Genomic DNA, 15899 nt, shown 5'->3' on the forward strand with positions numbered 1-15899 from the left:
ACACAAAAACAAGTAGAACAGAACATTGATTTAGAGATAGTAGGACTATTTGAAGAATATTACAAGATTGCTCAGTAGATTCACTGTAAAGATACATCAACTATTATTCTGGAAAATATAGTTGCAGGTACATGCTGTAAAATAGACTGTGCAATGGCTGCTAGTCACTGCTCCTACATCCTGGCGATTTGGTCATGAGCATTTTCCCTCTCAAAGTAATATAACACAAGAGACTTTTCTCATTCTCACTTTATACAAAAAGTGATAGAGAAATTACTTATTGAACATTTAATCTCAACTGCACGAAGGTCCTTACTATAGCCATGAAAAACAGGCAAGGTTTGTTTTCTGCATTGAAAACAATGATGAACATTATAATAACTTGATGTTTACTTGACCTTCCATTAAAATCCATACAATTAAATTGGAGTGGAAGATAAGACTGAGAACATGAGCTCAACTCACTGACCAAATAAAATAAATTGAAGCATTACCAGCTCTAATAATTCACAGAATAGATCCTTGATTCAGAGTTGTCTCAGGCTCCCGAGGACATAGTCATAAATTTTTCACTCACGCTTGGCTTGAAGAGAAAGCTTAAACCTGAAGATAATTTGTTTGTTTTGTATCATCTCCAAGGTTCACACGATTGGGAGACTCCAGTCTGTAGAAATTAGCACTTGCAGAAGAATGATCGAAGCTTCTACCCACTGCAGGAAAATACAAGTGTCTCGTTAATCATAATTAAGCCAGAAACTGATACAGTCGTCCTCGGTACATCTATTACCAGCCTTCACAGTCTCACTGAAAGGAACATGGTGATTTTAAACCAACTGAGGGCAGCAGAGGGACATCAATCAAATCATGAGTTCTACCTACTGCACTGAATGGTGGAGCACTCAACGGGAAAGGACCAATGATACTGCTCAGCTTTATTCCTGACATAGATCCTCAATTGTGTTAATGTTTGTAACATGCTTCATGTTGTGCCAGCCACATTTTATTAGTCATGTACAAAGATGGTTTGGCCTTTTCCAGAACATAGAATGCCTTACATCATGTACATGCACTGCAGCAAGCAATATTACGCAGGTTCTCAGAAATTATCATACCTTCCAATTTCATATCCCTGTCAAAATATTTTTAGACTGTTAAAGTTTTAGCTAAATAGTCCTAAATTAACACTTTCAATCATTGACTCTATGCTTTGCTTACTGCGGTGTATTATTTTTATTCGCAGGATGAAGGTGTCGCTAGCTAGGCAGCATTTATTGCCCCCGACTAATTGCCCAGAGGGCAGTTAAGAATCGACCACATTGCTGTGGGCCTGGAGTCACATACAGGCCAGACCAGGTAAGGATGGCAGTTTCCTTCCCTGAAGGACGTTAGTGAACCCGATAGTTTTTTCTGATGATCAAAAATAGATTCATGGTCATCGTTAGACTAGATTGTTTTTATTGTATTCAAATTCCACCATCAGCTGTGGCAGGATTTGAACCCCACTCCCCAGAACATTACCTGTGTATCTGGATTAACAGTCCAGAAAATGTGCATGTGCATGTACATGCAAAGTACGGGAACTGTAATTCATAAACTCAAATATGTAGAGTGAGTGAATTTTGAACATGATCTCATTTACTGTATCACAGTCCAGCACTTAAAGTTGAACTGATCACGGACCAATCTAAAATGTAACATTTTCCATTTTTAAAAAAATGTAATGATTTGAATGCAGAACTTGTATTGTTCTTTTATTTCTCTCCTCCTGGTGTCTTGGAGCACAACTTGTCAATGGGATCCAGCTCCTGTTGACCATCCTTCTTCCCTTCATGACCCAAACGTTAGCAGATGATGGTCAACACCTTCTTCACAGATCAGGGTCCCTCCCCTCATCATGCTACCAGCACTGCCCTCCCTCTAACCCATAATAGTCATTGCAAAATACCACCAACAAAATATCTCCAACCTTGGGAATATTACAAAAGCAAAATATTGCAGATGCTGGAATTAGAAGCAGAAATAGTTGAACATATGCAAGTTTGGCAACCTCTGTTCAGAGAAAAACTGAGTTAATGTTTCAGGTTGATGGCTTTTCATCAGAACACCTTGAAAAATATTCTTGCCTCTCTATTCTGCACATCTTTCCCACAACTCTGTTTTGAACTTGTCTCAGCAGGTATTCATCCCAACTAGAGCAGTGAAAAGGCTACTAGCAAAAAGCACAAAATTTCAGCTAATGTGGCCATCGTAAAGTATCCCTTCTTAATCTGTCCACAACCTTTGACAAACTCAAATGTACTCCAATGTCTCTCTTCTGTTGCCCAGGTGCATAGGTCTGCACTGACCTGGTTCCATTTTTTTCTATCCAGTCATAGCTAAAGGATGCCCTGCACTGGCTTTTCTTTCCCTACCATTACATATGGAGTCCTCCAAGGAACTATCCTTGGTTCCCTATTCTCTATCTATATGTGACTGCACCCCAGCAACAAGAAGATCCTGAGGAGTCTTGGCAGGATAGATATGGAGAAGGCATTGCCTTTCAGGGGAGAATTTAGAACTGGGGATCACTTGGTTAAAATCAGGGGTCACCACTATAGAAGGCAAGCTTTTTGCTCCCCTCTCTGAAGGTTTTTGCAATGCTTTTCCTGAAAAGGTGACGGAAGATGAGCACATGGATACTTTAAAGGGAGAAGTAGACACATACTTGTTATGTAAAGAGTGAAAGGTTATCAGGGTTAGGCAGGAATGTAGATTTAAGGTTACACTCAGATTGACCATGATCTTATTGAATGGCAGAGCAGGCTTAAAGGGCTGATTGTATATTGCCCTCGACATCAACTTAATCATAACTGGTGTACTTCTGTCTTGCGGCAGGTGTCAGGCTATGGCTAGCAATTAGATCTGACATTGTGTCATCTAAGCTCAACTCCAAAGCCCCAGATAGTATCATATAGTTCAATATAATATGGGGAGAATATTGCACTGTTAGAGATGCTGTATAGCCCCTCTGCTTTGTGGGTGTATGCAGAAGTACACAATACAAACAAACATTTACCTCTCAAAGAATACCATGAAAACACAGGTTGGCTGAAGCTTTTTCTTATGTAACAACAGTGATTACATTTCCAATGTACTTTGTTGGAGGGGTGGAGAGCAGTTCAGAATATGTAAAAAAGGTGATTGTGTGTGGATGCACACATGCATATTACAATCATCTCCTCGTTTTACCATTCATCTTAATAATTATTTATTGTTGCATTGCAAGAAACAGAACACATTGCCAATTTATATACATTTTAAAATCCATCAGATTTTCATTCAATCTTTTACTAGTAAGAAACTGGTTCAAAACAATGGATGTACAAAATTATTCCTCAAGAAAGTGTAGTGCAAATGATTATTCAAACGATAAAAGCTTAAACTGTGCGTTAACATTTCGTGCAACAGTTTCCACATCATACAAAAATAGCTCAATATGCTGGAGTTGATATTTTTGTATTCATTTTAACAGATTTTATCTGGAGATCTTACATTTCAAACTTCACAGAGCAGCACCAATATCTGGTAATCAAACCCCATTACAGCATTGTTTCAATAATTCCATTTTAACATTGTTTAATTATTTTAAATTAAGAATTAACTTCTAAGAAACTACTAGCACAGGTCCAGTAAGTAAAGCAGCCTTCTCATGAATAAGTTGCCTTTGTTAGTTCATCTCTGGCAAGTTAAATCTTTTGATGTACACTTGAATGGATTAAATGTCATTTACACCAGCAGCACTACTAAACTGCACTTGTTTACAAATACATTGTCAACCACTTGTGATTGTCTGACTGTTTTCATACTTAAAAAGGCCACACCTATTCATACAGGCATATATGTCAGCTATCTTCATTCTTAAAGACTGAATCAAGTACAGCAAAATTGCTGGTCTGCTTTCTGCCAGCTGTGCCAAAACAAAGTGCACATCTAAGAAATGATCTGTTATTTTCATTAAAGTAACCCTTTTTTAATAAACAAAAAGGGGATATAAAGCCAGTCAATCTGTATTAGCATAGCCACTTCTAAGCATATTGTTTAAGTTTGTTAGGGAAGTAGTATATCACATTTAGTAGTATATCACCTTTCCATTATTTTATCTGTTAGCAAAGATAATTCCACAATAATCAGTATCAAGCCCTAACATCTCTCTTTAACAATGTTTTAAAGTATAAAGATAGCAATCAGGCAAGCATTTGTTGTTATTATACTAACTTATTTGCACATTTTCTCTTTTTGCATCATTTCAGCTATTGTTTCATAATCTTAATTCATAATTTCATCAAATCACAATGGGGTGTGCAGAATTCAGAATACCTGGTGCTGCTCTTCGCAATGAGAGATCTCCATAACACATCTGTTGTGAGGAAATAGTAGCACTCAAATTTTTACCTTGGTTTGGCTTCTTTTAACCAGAAACCAAAACAAGGTGTTTACGAAGATCAGGTAACTAAAAGTTTCCTTGCCCAGTCAGGTGGTTTACTGTGGTAAGGCATTCTGTCATTACTTAATGAATCACCACTTGTTGTTGCAGCCTCTACTGGTGCTTCTTGAACTATGTCATCCACACAGGGTTCTTCATTGTATGGATGCTCCAAGAGCTTTAGAACTTGTCTAACCTAAGCAAATAAAATAGAGGTTATTAAGCAATTTAAAAACAGCAATAATTCTAATCGCCGAGTTTGATTAGTAAATTTAAGAGTTTCTTTTGTACTGCTGCCATTTAACACATCATTTAATGAATTAGCCAAATAACAGTTTCTCTGAGCTATTATAGAAATTGCAAAGTGAAAGAACTTTTTTGGCATCATATGAATCAAATCAACTCAAAACTAAAGACAATCTGCAAGTTTGAATATTTGTTGGTGACAGCTTAAGAAAATTAGCACAGCAAAAACTGAAAAAGTGTTGCTCCCTGTAATCTACAAACAGGACTCAAATTTTTGATTTAAAAAAAAGCCTCAATTTATGGTGAGACAGGGAAAGAGAGTGAAACTAAGCCCACAATCTGATCAGTCAGGGTCTTACTAGATGTCAACACAGGTTTGAGGAGCCTCTTGCTCACACTTCACATGTTCTTTCAAATGAGGACATGGTTGCAGAGAAGACAGGACACAATATTTTTCAGTGGCAAATATTCTAATTCTTCTTCCACTAGCATGAGAACTTATCTACCCAAAATGCAATCTCTAATTTTAAAGAATATTTTCTTGAAAATTTCATGGAATCTCAACACATCTGATCAGGATTCTTAGCGATTGACTTAGTCAGAAAATTAAATGTACATCAAGTAGGAAATATGACTAGTATACAGTTAATGGAATCAGTTCCTGAACACACATGTGGCATGCAATCAAAGACCAATGTAAATTTGGGAGGTTTAAATTGGCACCATTGCTGGTTGCAAGAAATGCACATTCTGGGGTAAAAAATACCCAATTATATTACTAAAAAAAAAAATCAGCTTTAATTGAGTTCAGAGTTCCACTACAACTTAAAAAAGTGGCAAAAAATTGTAGAGTTAGCATTTGAGAGAAGCAGGTTACCTGCTCATAGCTTGGATTTTGGCATCTTTGTAGAATCTCAGGAAGGGAACTATATAGATAGATAGATAGATAGATAGATAGATAATAAAGCATTAAGGGGAATCAGGAAGGATAAATTGGTTTGTGTAAAACACTGACTGATCCATATCTTGAGTATTTTGGACAGATTTGAGTACTGAAACACTTGGAATATATTGATTGGAAAGTTTAGAAGAATAAGCAGGTTAATCTCATAGAAGGCCTCAAAATTTTATCAGGACCAGACAGGATTAGCGCAACAAAGATGCTCCTGATAACCAGGGAGTCCAGAACCAGGGGTCACAGTCTAACGATACACAACAGGTTATTTTTGGACTGAGATGAGACAAAATTTCTTTACCCAGAGAGTGGTGAGGCTGTGGAATTCTCTGCCGCAGAAAGCCGTTGAGGCCAAAATATTGAGTGTTTTCGAGGAGGAGATAAGACATAGTTCCTAGGGCTAAAGGAATTAAAGGGTATGGGGTGAAAACAGGTAGAGGATACTGAGTTGAAGGACTTACTGGCCTACTCATGTTCATATTTTCTATGTCTATGTTGGCCTTAGCGACAATGCAAATGAAAGGATTAGTGACCTGAGCTAAGGAAGGACAAAAGATACATAAATACAATTGCAACTGGAAAAAAAAAGCAACTTAGGACATGATTATATTGAACTATTTAAGATCTGAAGAGAATAGATACGCTCACCCTAAACATTTTTTTTCTGAACTGTGTTAACATTTGAGTAATCAGTTAATGTGAAATGTAACTTTAGGGGAATATCTTTGATTAACCTACCAAGACAGGATCCTTCAAATTTCAAGAAGGGAACATGATTATTTTTCACAAATAGAATTTCAAGAAAGACTTATGCTTTAGAGTTCAGGATATCTCAGTGTGCTTTACAGCCAATGAAATATCTTTGCAGTATAATCATTGTTGTAACATAGCAAATAAAGTATTGAATCTTATAAAGGATAAGGAGGAACAGGGAGTCTATGACCTTTGGGCAGGTCAATTGATCCTTATTGGTCCTGTAAGCAAGAGATGAAAAAGCAACAATTTAAATACGCCAAAAATCAATGTTTCAGAACATTCATGAATGATTTTATTGGTGCAAAGATGAATTTAGTGCTGAATGGCTTTTTGCAAGTTATTTTAAGTGTTTCATGAAAAAGGGCCTTAATTAAAATGAAGACTTTAGAAATTTAATATAAGAATGTGATTCTTCTTCAGCCATTCATTCGCAAGGACCTTTCTCACTGCTACTTCCCCCCGCCATCCCCTCCAACACACACACACACAAATTTACTCACCTCTGAGAAGTCTCCATTCTCTGCAGCAGTGATTGCATTCTGTGCAATGTAATTTCTCAGAATAAATTTTGGGTTGTTTGAATTCATCACCTTCACACGTTCAGTATTTAGATCAGCAGTATCATCAACATCTTTTGCTTCATTCTCCAAACGAGACCTGAAAGGAAACAAACAACCAAACAAACAAATACGTGACGTCTTTTCAAACATACTATCACACAGAGACCAAAGCAGAATATTCTTCAAATACAAACTCAGCATTTTGACCTTTCAAATAGGGCAGAAAGATGACCTTCTGTCACCTGCACAAGAGTGTTAATATGGAAATAATATTTCATAGCAATGCTCAAACATTATACAAACAGGAGGAATTTAAGAGAAATATAAAAAACAGTTTTTGGGAACTTAAATTTCTGTTGCAAAATGAAAAGCTTACAATGTTTCCATGTCATCTTTTGAGCTTGTAAACATTAAGCAAACTGTACTATTGTTTGTACAGTCTGTACCACACAAACCATAAATACATGAGACACAAATTACAATTTACCCATAAAAGATCACCAACACACAGAATTTACAAAACATACATTAACAGGAATACACACAAGTCTCTTTAATTTTTATTTTTAAAATTGATTTTTCTCTTTCTTCTCAGTGCTGACTTGATCTGGAGTTAAGTTCTGTGGATGCTAAGTGATCTGGGCACTTTTCCGAACTGGTCCTTCTCTAGTCTCTAATGAGTAACAGCAGGGAATCTGATGATTCCATCACGTTAAGACCATAAGACATAGGAGCAGAAATTAGGCCATTTGGCCCACCGAGTCTGCTCCTCCATTCAATCATGGCTGATAGGTTCCTCAACCCCATTCTCCTGCTTTCTCCCCGTAACCCTTGATCCTCTTGGTAATCAAGAACCTATCTATCTCAGTCTCAAATGTACTCAATGACTTGGCCTCCACAGCCTTCTGTGGCAGTGAATTCCACATTCTTAATCAATGTATGAACAATTTATCACCGGGATGTCTCAATAAGAAACAAGCAGGCAACCAAGTTAATTTCCATCCCAAGTCACTTGAGACCTACAGCAGAATTCTACATCATTCCTTCAAACACATGTAAAAGCAGAAATCACTATTCTGTTGTGTGGCTTTGTGCTATTCTAGGTAGCATCTTCGACCAAGTGTTGGGAGAAATCCATAAATGTTATTCTCAACTTGAATTTAGCAATTTATTTTCTACACATTGCAGCTTCTAACCTGTACTTTTGTAGCCAGTCTGTCCATGCCTTCCGCTGTTTGCTTAGTAGTTCTTCATTTGTCATCTCTTCCAACTCAGAGAATAATTCTATGCGATTCAATTCTCTAGTAATTTCATCTTTGTTGCCAAGCAGATCAAAGAGCTGTGAATTGGTCTGGGACAGTGCCAGCAACATGGACAGCTGCCTGTATAGGATCACCAGAGTGTAATGTCAGAATCTGAATAAACAATGTCTAGTTCATAACTAATAAAGACCTACAAGACACGTCACAGTGGAGTGACTGCAGTGCAGCATACCACAATTATTTTCAACATAAACAAAACTGCAACAGTCTTCACTTAGCTGGGCACAAACAAATCAAAACAATAAATACATTAGGAATTAACATACTATTTATATATGGCAAATTGCAAAAATTCATCTACATATGTAAAAATTAACTCAAAAATCTCTCTCCATAACTGAATTAGTTTATACTTTGCCATCTCCAAAGGGGTACTTTATGTGGGTAAACAGCTTCTGGTGGAGGGTAACATGACAAAATACAAACTCTGTATGTTACTCACATACTATTTCTTATTTTTACATGCATAAAGTCTCCACCCACATGGCAAGGAAAGTGGCTACTCAAACAGACATTGAGAAATGATAATCACATTATTCCTTCAATAAAGAAAACCAAATTAATAGTACCAAATACCATATTCATTCACCTAGACTAAAAAAACTTCATATTTATAGTACATAGAACCATTCTTAAAATTCATAACTTTTTTAGAATGCCACAATAGTCAAAAAATATTGTAAAACAGAGATTTGTGTAATTGTGGACAGACATCAGCAGGTCACTGCAGGTAGAAAACTGACAGACAGTTGATGCCCCACTTTGACCCTGTACTCCAATGTGTAAAAAAGGTATTGAGAATATGTCAGTGTTGCAATTTATTGTCACCTATCACTACTATTCTGCAACTTACTTATTAGATCAAGTAAAGTCATTTGCATGAAATAGCTTTTATTACTTTGGTCATATTTGACAAATGGCAATAAAAATAGTGATCCTTCAACGTATTATTCCTAAAAAAAAAGCAGTTAAATGAAAACGTGTTAAACAAAACCACTGTCAAAAGAAACACTGGACCAATGTTATTAGTCTCCAGATTGTTGGAGATTGTACATATAACTAAAGATGTGTGCTGGGATTCTGCAGATGTCCTGACTCAAATGGGAATTGTCTGGGAAGTTTCAACATACAATGGGTAATTCCCTTGCTCCCTGGAATTCTCTATAAAAGTACCCAAGTTGGAGTTAACCTTGGAGTTTTTGTATGGTTCCAAATTACACACACAGATAGGTACTAGGAAACATCAGACAGATTAGACCAACCCTTGGGTAACTATAGAACTAATAACCACTCCCAACAAATTAATCACACTGATTCAGCACCACCTCCCCTCACCAACCCACCAGACTCCCGAATATTCCCACTGCCCGAATGGGGCCAACCAGATCAGACTACTACCCAAATCAGACTACCCCTCCCAATCTGATACAACTATTCCCACAACCCAATGACTTCTCAACTCACTTATCCACTCACTTGCATCACTCACATCTTACCCAGCAGGAGTGTGGGGAAGTGGTAGCGAGCAGAATGTCTTGGGAAAGCAATGAGTCGGGAGGGCCAACAAAGGGGAAACATGACAATTTGTTTTATCTTATGAAAGATATCTTCATTAACTGCGGTAAAATATTGGAGAAAGTCCCAAATTTGCCAACGGCACTATTATCGAAACTCACTTTTGTTGGGGCACATTACAAAATATCTTTAATCTGCAAATTACTTATGATTAACACAGCAATAGTGTTTAAACTTAGGATTTTACAAATAAACTTTCTATAAATCTCAAACTCATTTCATAGTCTAGGTTTTGAAACATAAATGCATAAAACATTCCTACCGTGGATCCATTCTTGGTTTGGAAGCCAGTTTTAGCTCTTCCAGTGATGCACATTGTGCAATCTGCTTTTCAAGAAATTCTTCCAGTGTAAAATGGGTGGAAATGCCAGGAACTGGAAACTCACTCAACAAACGGAAAGTGTTTGTAAAATCAGCTCCTGAACAGAAAGAAATTAAATTGTTTAATGTGCAGTTCTAATTCATTTAATTCTCATTCTCTGTGCACGTACACAATAAACATGAAAATAATCCCATTATTACTTTAACCTTGTTACAATTAGGAGACTATACAATTTGTATCTTATCTTGTATGTTGGCATTGGGGATTGAGGAGGAATTCTCAACAGCACAAACAATTCATGAAATTTCTGACTCTTATGAATGAATGCCAATCAATCTGTTTCATTACTCTCTCTCCATTTTGAATTACTTCAAGCCTCTTTTCTGTACTTTTCTGCAGTTCTCCTTCAAGGCAGCAGATAGGAGATTATTAAAGAAGGAATGATGGGTTTGCAATAATGGCTTTGAAATTACAGAAGGACAGTAAACTGGATTAAGAATTATTTAGACTGAAAAAAACTGAGTAACTATTGAGTGCAGGGTTTTTTTTTGTTTACAATCAATAATTTTGATATAGTCTTAGCAGTAATGCTTTCAAAATTTGATGATTATAGCAAGATTGAAAGCATAGTTAATTCTTAAGGTGACCAAAGAATGTTTCCAACTTTCGTACTAACCCGTTATCTGGAAAACATGCAACAGCTCAGAAACTAACTCTTTATCCTCTGCCTTCTCACATCGCAGAAGTCCCAATTTCTTTCTCATTTTTTGCAGATAGTGTTGCTCGAACTCTTTGTTATATTCCTCTTCTATGATAGACTGACTGTCCTCCAGGGGCAGCTCAGGAACCAAAGCTTCAGCCAGTTTACTCAAATTCCATTTACAGATTTCAGGTTGACGGTTGTATGCATAACGGCCTCTATTATCAGAACCATTACATATATAATCCGGATCAAACCTTTAATTGTTGGAGGGAGAAATGGGTCGTTACACAAGAAATGTTGGAGCATTTTATGTTATTTGCAGTGCAATACTTCACTAAATTAAACTATTATCATACCAAGGTAATTTGTACATTGGAAAGTAATAACGCTTCATGTATAAAAAGTTTCAAATATATGCATAAATGCCTATCCACTTTAGAAAAAGTACAGAAAATCCAGACAGAAAACTGTTGATACAAAAAATGTATTACAGTGAATAGTAATTAAATGTAACAGAAAGCATTTTTATTTAATACAATGTAATGCAATTCAAAATACAGATTAGGTTATAGGAGACCATATTAACTTAATGAATTTGTTCATTAGTTGAGCAGCATTAATATTGGACAACCAAATGTAGTCCCTTTTTGTATTCACTTTCATTTGTATAATACATCTACAATGAAATTTCAATCATTTGTTCTGAAATTTTTGGGTTCTGATTACTGAAAAATTAGGATCAACTTTTACACAAGATAGATGAAAAATTACAGATTTTAAGCTAACAATCTTGGGGTTGATATTTACGCAAGAACAAAGAAAATTACATCACAGGAACAGGCTCTTCGGCCCTCCAAGCCTGCGCGGATCCAGATCCTCTGTCTAAACCTGTCGCCTATTTTCCAAGGAGCTGTATCCCTCTGCTCCCTGCCCATTCATGTATCTGTCTAGATCCATCTTAAATGACACTATTGTGCCCGCCTCTACCACCTCCGCTGGCAACGCATTCCAGACACCCACCACCCTCTGCGTAAAGAGCTTTCCACGCATATTTCCCTTAAACTTTTCCCCGTCTCACCTTGAAATCGTGACCCCTAGTAACTGAGTCCCCCACTCTGGGAAAATGCTTCTTGCTATCCACCCTGTCTATACCTCATGATTTTGCAGACCTCAATCAGGTCCCCCCCTCAACCTCCGTCTTTCTAATGTAAATAATCTGAATCTACTCAACCTCTCTTCATAGCTAGCGCCCTCCATACCAGGCAACATCCTGGTGAACCACCTCCGCACCCTCTCCAAAGCATCCACATCCTTTTGGTAATGTGGCAACCAGAACCGTACGCAGTATTCCAAATGTGGTCGAACCAAAGTCCTATACAACGGCACAACATTTAAGATGTATCTAGAATATACAATATTTTCAAAATTATCACCTACCTCCTTCATTAAATGAACACATCAACTTAGTTCCAAATTAGGGAACCCATGCTTATCAGAATTTGTGTTCAGCTACTCCAACTAAGCAGCAAGTTAAGAACACAAACCTTAAATGTTGTCGTTTCTCAAAAATGCCAAGAGGGTCAGTAGATAATCTGATAAAAGTCTCCAATGGTATATTAAGTATAATGTAATTAATGATAGCAAAATGGTAATAAATGAGTAAAAATTTTACATGATCACAAAAAGAGTGCGATTATAATGTGCAACACGGCCACATTTCACTGGTGAACATTAGGTAAGTACCATTAAGACAAAGTATTAAATATTGCAGGGAGTGAACAGGATAATTTGTATTAGGTTATGTGGTGCACATGGAGAAAAAGAACAGATTGAATGCATCAATTTCCTATTCCTGCAATGGAATACTAACCCAAACTTAACTAAGCTTTCATCAGAGCTAAATTACTTAAATCATATCAACCAGTTGAATCATTGCAGGAGTTCTTTCTCAAGTCAGTGCACAAGGGTTCTGTTAAAGATCACATTTGCAATATCTTTGGATGGCAGAAACCTGACAAATTAAAGAACTGAATAGCAATAGGAGATCTATCAGATTTCAACTCCCTCAATTTTAGTTTCCTCCTGTAATAGTCATTTCATCTACCCTCTCCCTTTGCTTTAGTATCCTCATGTTTTGGTGTAAAGACCAAAGTAAAATATTAAATTAGCAGTTCAACCATGTTTTCAAACCAACAACAGCTCCAATAGCAAACTTCTTCCTCTGAAGCTGTGCGGAGTTGTGGGAGACATTGTGCTCCAGGTCCATAACCAAGAAATATGGGTACTAAATAAACAGGGCGTTCAGTACTACAAGACAGACTACAAAACAGTAGGGAATTAAACTTCCAGCCAGCTATCCAATTCTTCATGTTTTCAGTCTTTGCTGTTCCACTATATTTACCGAGAATTGGTATGATTGTCTACACAAATTCAGCAAAAAACAAAATCGATCATCACAAATGCATTGGTCCAAATGATGTGGATTGTGGGAGGGAACTGGAGCACCCAGAGGAAACCCACACAGTCACAGGAATAATGTGCAAACTCCACACAGACAGTTGCCCAAGGCTGTAACTGAACCTGGGACCTTGGTACTTTGAGGCAGCAGTGCCAATCACGGAACTACTATGCCACCCCACCACCCCAACATGACATGTCATGCAACACAGAACCATTAACAACACTGTTGACACTATCCAGGATGTATTCGGTAACTTCATTCAAAACAAAATTTTACTCTGTAAAATTATAAATGACGTGTTACATTCAAAATCCTCATACCTGTCCATGAAGCCAAATGGTCCATAGTCAATGGTGAGCCCTACAATGCTCATATTGTCTGTATTTAGTACACCATGACAAAATCCAACACACTGCCACTCAGCAACAAGCCTGGCTGTCCTCTTGGTTAACTGTAGGTTTGATAAAACAAGTGCTCCTTTTAGATGAATTAAAAAAAATTGATTTTCAGATATGCCAGTGCATAATAAATATTCATTTTTAAATGTACCCAAGTTCTGTAAATTCAATTAACACAATCGGGCGGCACGGTGTCTCAGTGGTTAGCACTGCGGCTTCACTGCGCCAGGAACCGGGTTCCAGGTGACCGTCTGTGTGAAGTTTGCACATTCTCCCCATGTCTGCGTGGGTTTCCTCCAGGTACTCCGGTTTCCTCCCACAGTCCAAAGATGTGCAGGTTAAGTGGATTGGCCATGCTAAATTGCCCATAGTGTTCAGGGATGTGTAGCTTAGGTGGGTTATAGTGGGATTGGTCTGGGTGGGATGCTCCAAGGATCGGTGTGGACTTGTTGGGCCGAAGGGCCTGTTTCCACACTGTATTGATTCTATGAATTCTATGTTCAGTTTATGTTCAAAAGTATAATATAAATCTTGGGAAAGCAAACCACGACAACCTTTGTTTTCTCTTTCAATCCCTATGAATAATGTTTCGTAGTTTATTTCACTTAAAATTGAATTAGCTAATCATGTGTAAAATGAAAGGTGAAAGTAAGAACCAACAATGGGACACCTTGAGTTTACATTAATTGCTTTACATTAGCACATCTATAATGTTATATTGATACAAATGGTGAACTTAAATCATTGCTGCATCCCAAATGTAAGCTATGTTAATTAGTTTTGAAGCCACAAATGCTTTATAAAGGATAAAATTAAAGGACTTGGCAGTACATAACTTGCAGGGAAGAATCAAGGTCACTTAAGGCATGTGTATGAAATATTGGGCCCATGTGCTGTGGAGTTCTACATGGGCTAAAGTTTTGTCTAGATAGAAAGATGCTGCTGCTACAGGGAAAATAATTGACCTTCATTGCAATGGAGGCATGAATTTGAGTTTAATCAATGCACCAGCTATTGCCAAGTCTTATTCTGTGCTACCTTATCATTTACCAAAATAACAATTGGAATTGATAAAGTAGTGTTTTGGATTTTGTGCTCAACTGTCATGACATGCACAATTCTGCATTATTGGACCACCTTCGGAAATAAAAATATTCAGAGCCAATCGTTCCTTCTTTCTCAAATTTTTTTTTCTTCTTTCTGGTATATTGAGAAACCTTTGACCTTGATATCATGCATATGGAATAGAACTTGGATGGATGTGGCCCTTCCTAATGCAAAGGCAGAGACATCTCCATAATGATATCCAGCTGAGATCAGCTAACTAACAAGACCATAAATCAAACTTGGAACCTTCCTGGCTTGTTTAATTCAGATTTGTAATGTGCATTATAGTGTACACACGTATACAGTTAGCAGTAACAAAACATACAAAAGAGTCAAAAAATAATTCATATCTAGTCTGGATAGTGGCAGCTTGCAATGAGCACAGGAGTACGGTAAATAAGGTGGTAAAAGCAACTTAAACTCCAGTTATTTGTTTCATAAGTTCTTACCTCTCTGAAGAAAGCAGCATTTCGCAGGACTGAGTTTTGGAAATGCGCCTTCTGAATATCTGGATAAAATGTCCCAATGACATAGTCAAGCATTTGAATTCGAATATCATTTCTACCGCAACTAGGTCCCTTTCGACCTGTATACTCATCCATAGGTTTAAAGATCTCAAAGGATCCAAATCTGATTTTAAAGAGTAAACAAAATACATTTACTTGTAATTATGGAATCAAGGAAAATTTCAATATTTGACAGATTCTAATATACACATACCGCACCAAAAAGAAAAATCCCCATCACCTTAAAAATGTAGGAGCAATACGAAGGATGACAGTGCATTTTTCATACGTTGGATGTCCATCATAGAACACATCTCTAATGACTTTAGAATCTGAAGTTACACAAGTTCCACCTCGTGTTGTTGGAATTCCCAGATGGAACATGGCCTCACTACAAAGAAATTCTCTTATACTAGAGCGAAGCACTTTTCGACCATCTGATTGCCTTTCAAAAATAAATTTGAAAATAATCCACATTATAATGAACTGCACAAAATTCAAATGCAAGACTATTATATAAAATATT

General features: G+C 37.1%; 1 protein-coding gene across 1 annotated transcript; it reads right to left on the reverse strand.

Annotated features, from left to right (window-relative positions):
* Window positions 1-3230: 3230 nt before the first annotated feature.
* Window positions 3231-15818, reverse strand: LOC109930583 (protein adenylyltransferase SelO, mitochondrial; the record flags this gene model as incomplete). The annotated part of the gene is made up of 8 exons (XM_048621451.1): window positions 3231-4658; window positions 6920-7076; window positions 8176-8361; window positions 10139-10295; window positions 10875-11155; window positions 13683-13813; window positions 15317-15497; window positions 15615-15818. Coding segments are annotated over 8 exons (1483 nt in total), but the record flags the coding sequence as incomplete, so codon positions are not given.
* Window positions 15819-15899: the final 81 nt, after the last annotated feature.

The sequence above is a fragment of the Rhincodon typus genome, unplaced genomic scaffold (assembly GCF_021869965.1).
Source record: "Rhincodon typus isolate 14 unplaced genomic scaffold, sRhiTyp1.1 hic_rhity00000674, whole genome shotgun sequence".
NCBI classification, from domain to species: Eukaryota; Metazoa; Chordata; class Chondrichthyes; order Orectolobiformes; family Rhincodontidae; genus Rhincodon; species Rhincodon typus.